The sequence below is a fragment of the Antennarius striatus genome, chromosome 16, assembly GCF_040054535.1.
Source record: "Antennarius striatus isolate MH-2024 chromosome 16, ASM4005453v1, whole genome shotgun sequence".
In the NCBI taxonomy this organism is placed as follows: Eukaryota; Metazoa; Chordata; class Actinopteri; order Lophiiformes; family Antennariidae; genus Antennarius; species Antennarius striatus.
The window spans coordinates 10,788,886-10,798,946 of record NC_090791.1 but is presented as its reverse complement, the minus strand read 5'-3'; the positions used below and the strand labels follow the sequence as shown (position 1 = coordinate 10,798,946).

General features: G+C 38.6%; 1 protein-coding gene across 1 annotated transcript; it reads right to left on the bottom strand.

The window, feature by feature from the left end:
* Positions 1-4,415: 4,415 nt before the first annotated feature.
* Positions 4,416-9,534, bottom strand: LOC137609189 (somatostatin receptor type 5-like). Its single transcript, XM_068336031.1, has 4 exons — positions 9,261-9,534; positions 7,611-8,328; positions 7,117-7,521; positions 4,416-6,631 (listed from the first exon to the last, which is right to left on the bottom strand). The coding sequence occupies exons 2-4, from the start codon at positions 8,289-8,291 to the stop codon at positions 6,581-6,583; spliced, it is 1,137 nt and encodes a 378-aa protein (XP_068192132.1). The 5' UTR covers positions 8,292-8,328; positions 9,261-9,534; the 3' UTR covers positions 4,416-6,580.
* Positions 9,535-10,061: the final 527 nt, after the last annotated feature.

Sequence of the window (10,061 nt, the reverse complement as noted above, 5' to 3'; positions counted from 1 at the left end):
CGCAGGGCTTGCGCCTTGTGCGCAATAGCGCCTCCCTCTATCCCGGTACCTGTTTGTTTCTGAGGACATCCAGATGATTTAAATTGTCCAACACTGCCTCTGGGTGGCAGAAGATAGTTGTCTACAAATCAGGGCGCATTTCTGAAGGCGGTGCTCTCAACAGTGTCGAGCTTTTCTCGAGATAGCCAATGGAAAAAGAACATGGAGTCATAGAACTCTGTAATAAAACAAATACAAAATAAAAATCTTTGCTTTTCTTATCTTTTCATTGCCTCAAAAGTCACATTAAAGAACAACCGCTCCTTAAACTTACTAAAAAACATAAACATTACAAAGCTCTTTGGTTCTCTTTGACATATTTAATCATTAATTCATGTTAATGGCAGACACAGCTTATTCCATCTCCAATAACACGCTTTCATTCTGTCTCCTCTCTTCTGCTTTCCGACTCATCAGTTTGAGCATCACACTGATTTAATTCCTCTGCAGCAAAAAATGTTAGCAGGAAAGACTAAAACTTAGTCTTCCCCAATATTTTTTATGTTGTTGACCAAAATTATCTTCAGCTAAAGCTGCCTTTCTCATCAACTGATAATTACCAAACAATTACTTGTTTTGGCATAAATAAAGCCAACTACTGTTACCGTTTTTGGTTGTCATAGTGACATGATTATTGAGTTGCATTTATTGATTCTACCAAAAATGACATCGGAAGCTATTCATCTCATGCATTGGTGAATTTGCCCTCTCCAACTGAAAGAAGGGAGTAAAGTCTTATTCGTAGTACTACAGTACTTTATATATTTAATTACAAAATATTAGAATTCTTTTTAAATGGCATGGATTAAAGTAATTCTATACATAAGTGTATAAGAGCTCTTATACATGTATATAATGTACAGTTATTAGTGTATTTTAATAACTGTAACAACGGTTTTTGTGTTACTCTTCATTAAAATAGGTAAATATATAGGTTTAAAATGTTTAAAATCATTTGCACTTCATTCTTGATGGGCCACAAACATTAATTTATATCCAGCGAGGTCCAGTCAGAGATCACAGCTTTACTGTGGTGAAAACCCAGCAGCCACAGTCAGTTTAATCCTGCAGTCCCCCTTTGCTAATGGCTCAGAGCATCATTTCCTCCATCAGCTCCTCTGGGAAACACAAGCACATCAACATCTGCCGACGAACTCACTTCTTCAGCCCTCATTTCACAAATGGAATTTTTTTTTCATTTTACTCTAATTTTTAAGACAAATCAACAAATCAATGAAGAAAAGAAATGGCAGATTGATTGGAGACCTCACCTGATGGCTCATGACAAGCACACACACACACACACAGACACACACACACACACACACACACACACACACACACACACACACACACACACACACACACACACACACACACACACACACACACACACACTGTCATTCATGTTTAACAGGCCTTGCTAGGTGTTTGTATCTGTTGCCTTGTGTTTATATTGAAGGAGACAGATGCTGCCATCAGGGATGAATCCCTGCGGGGGGGGTGTCTGTGTTTAGTCTTTGTCACGGCTTCATCTAAACAGCTCCACGCATCAACAAACACGCTGAACAGAACCAGCATCCACAAGGGAGGTTCTTCATAAATAAGCTCATGAAAGCAGCAGTGACAGCTCTTTAATAGAGGGCTGGGTCTCAGCCAGATACTCATCCATCCACTTTCTTGTAGAATAGATAATCGGAATCGTCTCATACAGCAGCTTATCCATCTTGTAGGTCACGGGTCTTCTGCAACCTGTCCCAGCTGGATATTGATGGAAGCTGGGATACACCCCAGATATGACGCTACATTATTTGTAATTTGGTATGGCCAGCCCACTTAAGTATCATATTTTTGAGGTGAGAGAAAGCTGGAGAGAACCCACATGGGGGTCATACAAACTCTAAACAAACAGGAAATGAACCTGGAACCTTCTTGCTGTGAGGCAACAGCACTACACATCGCATCATCGTACCAACCTCAGGCCAACTTCATTTGTCATTCAGTTTTCATTCTTGTAAACCAAAAAATAGACCTTGTATCTACCATCACTGAAGGCCTAGGTATGAAATGCACTGACAATAGGACAATACAAATGTGTTTTCTACTCTGCAATGCAAGAGTAATAAGCTCACTGCAATTTTCAGATTTCATAATAGATGCTGTCCATCTTAGACATACGTCTGTGAATGAGGAGCTCATGGCCTGAAGACAAGAAGGTAATGGTGACTTTTCTCACCTGTTCCACCTTGATTAACAGATAGATGTGGTATGTGAAGTCTATCTTAAATACTCATGTGTCCATGCGGGAAGTGAAACAGGTTTTTCTTGTAATGTTTTCTTTTCATCCTCCCCAACATATCATGTGGGGAAAATAAAAGCAAACCTCTGTCTATAAATATGTAATGTCTAAGGCATAAATCAAAAAACTATTTAATAGTTTTCATAGAGTATAAAAATTTGCCCAGCTAATGGTAAAACACACATAAATGACCTTTTGGCTTTTCTATTTATTTTTGTTTTGAATTCTGTCAACAAAGACATTTATTCATTTGACACACTGAATAAATACACTAGAACAGCATGGTGACACAGAGGTTGATGCTGTTGCCTCACAGCAAGGTCCTCGGTTTGATTCCTGGGGCCTTTCTGTGTGGAGTTTGTATGTCCTCTCCATGTCTGCGTGGGTTCTTTCCTTGTTTTATGTCTTCCTCCCACCTCCATAAACATTAAATTCAGGTGAATTGGCCACTCTAAAGTTACTGTGGGTATGAGTGTGTGTGCGTGAGTGGGCGTTTTTTTCTGTGTGGACCTGCAATGAACTGGCGGCTTATCTAGGGGGAACCCTATCTCTTGCCCAATCGAATTAATAAGTGAATGCCCTTCTTAACATCTTCAGATGGAACATTTATGTGACTGGAGTCTCGGGGTCATGACACAAAGCACTGAGACGTATTGAAACCTTGTCGCCGACTTAGCCACTGGGGTGATTTCAGTGTGACAGACAGTCAGACGAATATCAAACAAAAACCTGTGTGAGGAACTGGTTTAAAGCTCTGATGCTGCCAGAAGAATTAAAGGAATGACAGTTTTTAGCACTAATTGCCAACTCTGTAATCACTGCATTATGATATTAGTCTAAATCCTGTGCACATACATACTGCTGTCAAAATAGCATTCAGCATCTGCAATTAAATCATGTCTATACCGCCAATTGTCAACTTGCCACTACAGACCTGATTTAATTGAGCTGGCTGATGACTCACATATATTGTTAATTGTGTGCTGGTGTTTTTACCACCCTTTACCAAAATAAAAGCTTAAATTCCTCTCTCTCACCACATCATGCATACTGACACAGTTTATTTGAAGACGCAAAGTGCTCACCCCTTCGATGACATGGTCTAAAAGGCCATGTGTGGTCAGCTTTTTGTGGTCTTGACTGAATGCAGGTCACTTGAAATAAGCTTCTATTTTAAATAAATCAGATTGATTACCTGGACGTTAAACTGAGACATGAGTGCCAACGTGCGACAACATGAAAATTAAAACTTCATCAAAGCTGCCCAAAAACACAGAATTAGCATTCAAGGGTGACTAATCTAATTTGAAGCAAACGAGGGATTGAGAGTAATGCTGATGATTGCTCCCCTTAATGATAAATTTTATGTTTTCACACTGAAGACATATGCAAAGATGAACAACAATTTCAAAGAAATCAAACCTGATCAGTACTGAATCATCATCCACCACATGATTAACTATGATGAACTACTGTCAATAATTAAAATAATTACTGTTAATAATTAAAAGCAATAATTAATGCACTGAGTTTGCTTCACAAAGAAAATTGTTGGTAGGTTTGAGGTCAAACACATAAATAGTTACTGTACATAATGTTGGATACTGTATCAGTCAAGAAGCTTTTATGATTAATTTGATTAAATAACAACAATCATCGGCGGAAAAGAGGAAATAGCACTAATCAGGGAAAATGATGGACAGATAAAGATATTTACATTATGGCACAGGGGTTAAGTATAAATTTACAGGCTACTGTATAGCAGCACATTCTATCATTCTATCAGTATGTGGTATGATAGAGCACTGTACAAGTCAATGAAATGTCAACACAAATATGGTATTTACTAATCAGCAAACAATTTTAAAAGAAAGTCCTTATTATATTTCAGAAATTAAAGTCTGATCAACTATTCTGGAGCTATACTTCATATATATATTATTTCTCCAGCACAGAGAACTTTCTAAAGTATATTTTTGTTCTCTGTTTAACTCCCTGTAACATTTCATAAACCTTATGTTGGACTGGCCTTGTTATTTACTTTTTTTTTTTTACTTATTGTGTTTCTTTGTCAACCATGTTAACCTATTATAATGAAAACTTTTGAAGTATAACTCTGTGTTCTTTCTTTGGCTAATCATAAGTAAATAACAGGAATGATGCAAAATGTGTATTTGCTCATCATGAATTATTGTTTATTCTACTCATTTCCATGACAACTTGTTGGCTGCTGTCCTGAGGGTGTCTCATACCTCCTGTCTTCATGGGTCTAATTTTTTGCTCAATATTGTGCAACCCTTTGATTTTTCTAAAAGATGATCTTTTTTTAACAATTCACAGCTATCCTAACAAACCATTTGTCACCAATATTCACAATGACATCATCATCTTCAGTTGATAAAAAGTTAATGCTGTCACTGTATTGAAAGAGCAATCCCTTTCTAGTCAGTACAAATAACTAATATGGAGATATTTTATGGAGATTATGAAAAGGATGAGCAATGCTGTGTATGTGCAAGTATTTCATGATGAAAAACCCCCCAAACAAATTAAAATTATTTTCACCCCTTGTTCAGTCTTGCATTTATTTGTGTAACAATGGAAAGGTTGCTTGACCATAAATCTGATAAAACAAAAATGCCACCACCAAAAAGAAAAATGAAAGAGAAACTCACAGGGAAACTTTGAAGTGCCTCCTCTCCTTCTACTGACACTTTTTCCTGTGACATGGGGTTACATAACACATCAAAATTTGTTTCAATGACTAAACCTGAAGAGAACAAAACACTTCTTCCTCCTCTATATAGTGTAAATCTACCACTTTCTTTTGACTGGAAACAACAACAATAACAACAAACATAAACCAAATAGAGTGATGAATCTCAGAAGCAGCAAACAAGCAAACATCAACCACCCATTAAAGGGATGGAAGACACAACAGCTTTCTTTCATGCAGCCACACATCAGCAGCGTTGTGCTGTGCAGAATCAGTACAGGACTTACTTATGAATAGTGAGCAGATGTGAGCATTTTGTTTTATACGTGTGATTATCAAGGAACTATTACTCCATATTTAAAATGACCTATTATTTTACAATTCCCAGTGATTCTATTACACCAGAGTCCACTGTCTTTACATGGTGTACTGTACACAGTTTATAGAAATTTTCATGAACAGCTACAGCAACAATGTTGTCCAACAACTTCCAAATGCTGGGGGTATCAAACTTCAAAGCTCCTTCTCCAGCAGCTGAATAGTGAGTGAAGATATCATAAGGTGTGCCAAGGTTCTGATAACACTTCTGTACTTCATCATGGTGTCCATCCATGCACTAGAGAGAAGAGATAAATGTGCAAGCGGACAAACCCTGGTTTGACTATATTGACATATTTCACAGCTTCACGGTGACACTGAAGTCAAAACAGCATCAAAACTAAAAGGAAAACAAGTCTAGGCAAGAGCTAACAGCACAGTACTCTTGCTAGTTAACAAGACAAATCAAATACTGTGAATTTTTAAGTTAAGAAAAGAACAAAGGCTGAGTTTAAAATAAAGTCAGGGGTTATGCATAGCATACATATAAGTTTATAACTGATAAAAGTTCAGCAGGGATAAATTACCTGCAGGCCTCCTGAAATGCTTCACTTCAGCAAAATATACGACTTAAGACATTATTAATACTTTTGTCATAGTTCTCTATCGAAAATAATAGTTGAAATCTTCTTTTTTTTGCTTTCTGCTGCTTAAATTTAATAGAACTAAAAGCACCAAGTAGTGGACAGCATAGTGCATATTTTATACTTCCTGATGTAAAATATACATTAAACTGAATACATTGCCAACAAGTAAAGACGGAAGAAACGTACAGTTTCCGATCAGAAATAAAACTTCAAGCAGATCACATGGCTTCTTCCTAAAATATAATCAAAAATGAAATAACTCTCTGGTCAAAACCAGTTTCACAAATAAAACCTAAATTGAATTATCAACATAATTATTTACATAACTTTATGTCTCATGATTGTACTGTATTTAGTATTATACTGCAATACTACATTAAGTAATGCTGAGAGCTCTGCTCTTAATGCGTCACGTAGTCTTCTCTCCTCTGGTCCTTTCCACAGAAGTCCCATCAGAACCGAAGAAGCATAAAAAAACAGGAAAAAAAGCCTCCAATAGAAGATCCAGGAAGAGAAGGCTGATGATGTAACACAAATACGTGGAGGGTCATCTTGAAAATTTCAACACTGGTCATTCACTACAGTTTCAGAGTCTATCTGAAAGCAGTCCATCTGATGAAACAATAACACAGACGTAGAGATTAGGAATATGAGTAATAGAATTAGAAGTATGAGAATAAGCATAAAAACAGAGAACATTATTATAGTTGTACTTCATGGGGGTTAAGGTACATCGTATCTGTTGCATAAATTTGGTTTATTATTAAATTCACATTTCCACACAGAATATAAAAGTCACTTAACATTTTGATGCTAGGGGCAGCTAATGAACATCTGGCTTGGGTCAGTTGTATCAATGAAATTATGAAACATGATACCAAGTATGACTGTGAATAAAATAGAATGAAATAATTTATTTATTTATAGTATAAAGGTAAGTCCACCCTTATTAACTGACCTGTGTCAAATTACAGGAACAGAATCTATTTTCACTGCTTCAAAATTTGAAATGTCCCACAGAAAAATCTTGCTATAAATCAGAAAACATGTTTTTATACAGAAATCACATAAATCACACAGATAATGTTGTATAATACCTGAATGGTTTGCGTTTGTCCGTTCTGTGCGTGATGTCTGGTTGTGGAAATGAGATTGTTGTTGACATTAGGTTTGTTCTGTCTGCTTCCCATCCGGTTTGCAGCACCAACACCGTTAGGTTTGTGGAAGCACAGAGCCTTCTGTAAGTTTTGTCTGAAGTTGTCAGAGAGGAAGGCGTACAGGAACGGGTTGACAGAAGAATTGACATAGGTGAGGATGACCAGGATGAAGTAGATGGTGGTGTTATCCTCAGGAATGGTATAAATCAGGTTAACAATGTTGGTAGTGTAGAAGGGCAACCAACAAACTACGAACACGGCCACCATGACAATCACCATGCGCGTCACCTTTCGTTCTGACCTACGACCTTTACCCCTACCTACACGCAGGCCTGCTATCCTCACCTGAAAGAGAGACAGTGAAATGAAAATTAATTATGAAATCTAATAGCAGAACCTTGGATACGCATTTGAAATTTCATTTGTGTTATTACCTTGAAGACAATGAGCATGTAGCAGATAGAAATCACAAGCAGAGGCAAAAAGAATCCCAGGCTGGCTGTGTAGAGGATAAAGACAATGGCCCACACCTTAGGCGGATGAGGCCAGGTTATGTTGCAGGTGTTGAAGTCCTCCTGTACATGTGCGTAGATTGTGACTGACAGCACAGTCAGAAAGGATGCAACCCACACCAATACACAGAGAGCCTTGGCCACTACTGGTTTACGCCATTTCCTACTGGGAATAGGACGTACTACAGCCAGGCAGCGATCGATACTCATCAATGTCAGGCAGAAGGTGGAGGCAAACTGGCTCATTGCGTCAGCAGTCATGCACACCTTGCAGAACAAATCTCCATACGGCCAGTAGGAAAGCACATTATTAGTTCCCAGGAAGGGAATTCCCAGGATGTAGATCACATCTGCCACGGCTAAATTGAGGATGTATATGTTGGTGACGGACATCAACTTGGCAAAGCGGAGCACCACATAGATGGCAAGCGCGTTACCCAGAAAACCCACAACGAAGACGACAGTGTACACAACTGCAATTACAACATCGAAGGGCATCGGCGTGGCCACATATGAGGTATTGGTGGATGAGGGGTAGCTGGAGTAGAGAGAAGGTGAAGTCATAATGATGTCAGGTATTGAAGTCGGATCGGAGCTCTCCATGGCGACGGAGGGAGTCTTGAATTACTGGAGGAAAAAGCTGCGAGGAGAAATGGAATACACAAATTCACAATTAACATATGGGATACTTAACAGTAACCATGGCTATCAAGAAATGTTATGACAACTTTTTGCACCATACATCTTCAAAACAACCAATAGATGCACTCAGGGAAAGATACCTCATTTCTGGGGAGGAGAATTTTAAAAAAAAATAATTGTCTGGGCATATGGCCAAGATAAAAATTTAATGGGAAGTTGTGCTCAAAACGAACAGGACATAACAAAACAGGCTCCAGCGCTGTTAGATTAAAGTCAGTTTAAAAAAAACAACCTTATATATATCGGATTCAACCAATTTAACACTCATTTGATTTGATTGGATGATGTTGCCGTGTTTGTCTTGATAAGGACATTAACTTAATGTTAAAAGTAGAGCGTTAAACAATGAGTTCTGTCATAACCAGTAAACTTCAGTATCTTTAATTACAACAAGTTCACAAAGACAGCACCAAACTGATCCTGTTTTCATGGGATACCACATTTTTCACAACTTTACAAGTCAGAAGGTGCAACCCTAGGCTGTGAATGTGTGTTGCAAAAATAAATGTTTGACGTGCAAATTCACTGAACCGCTCTTCAAAACACAGGAGTGACGCGCATCCCGCAGCCCGTTGTTGAGAACTAAAACAGTTGAAACCCTCGTCTCTTCCAGGCTGCAAGGTGCTTCATATTATTGTTCAAGAGTCTGAGGTGTGGACGAGCACGGCTCATTAGACCTGAGTTCTGACCTGAGAATTTTTCCAAAAAAAATCATAAAAATGCACTTTATGTTCTCTATTCGGAAATATTCCACTATAATAATAATAATACGTGTTTATCTGAAATTGGGACAAAAATCCAATAATTTAAATGTCTCAGTTTTGGTTTTTTTTTTTGCTTAACAGTGACAACAGATGGAATTCAACCTACCGGTGCGTTCCTGCGCGCCTTATCCTTTCCACGACCTGCTGGAGTGATGCGCGTCTCCAGCCGTTTCTCCTTCTCTCTCTTTCTTTCCTCACTCTCTCTGAGTTCAAAATGAACTCTCTCTCATCACTAGTGGATGGAAAGAGAACCCGACTAATTGTTGAGTCTCCGTCTTAAGGCGTTTTCTCGATACCAGAATGCTCAGATTCCCATAGTCACCTCGGCAAAAATACATGATGTATGAGTCGCCGGAGTCCTGCGCACTGAGACCTGTTCCCTCCGCTGGTGACGACTAACCAGGTCGACGCTCTACCAGTATTTATGGCGTAAAACGACATGTGAAAGTCCCACCCACGTGGGGTTGTACTCACCTTACAGCACAGACCAGCTGATAGTGAAAGGGCTCGTATTGCTGACTCCATTTGGTTCCTTTACAGATTTTTATAGCTGACATTTCTGGCAGTTATCAAGTGAAAGTAACCTGTTAGACAGAGAAAGACTGGGGCAATGCACTGAGCCTGCAGAATAAATCACCCTGATGGTGGCCAGGGGCACCTGAGAGGGAGGGAGAGAAATTTATCTGAAATGGGAGCACTTTGGAGGAAGGATAATGTTGTGCTTTGAGGGGGAGATTTAATGGAATCATCTGGGAAAGCTGCCTGCCTTCAAACAACATGGCACACACACACAAAAAAAAGCCCTGATCTGTTTTAAACCAGTAATGGGATGCAAAAGTAGAAATGTAGGTGTGTGTATGTTGAAGTGCGCCATACATGCAACAACATGAGTGTTTACATCTTTACA

Bases quoted from the DNA above. Each gene is read 5' to 3' on its own strand.
- LOC137609189 (XM_068336031.1), bottom strand. From the start codon at position 8,291: ATGGAGAGCTCCGATCCGACTTCAATACCTGACATCATTATGACTTCA. The intron at 7,522-7,610 runs GTAATAACACAA...TCTCTCTTTCAG, and splicing joins ACATGCTCATTGTCTTCAAG to GTGAGGATAGCAGGCCTGCG. The intron at 6,632-7,116 runs GTATTATACAAC...TTGTTTCATCAG, and splicing joins GACAAACGCAAACCATTCAG to ATGGACTGCTTTCAGATAGA.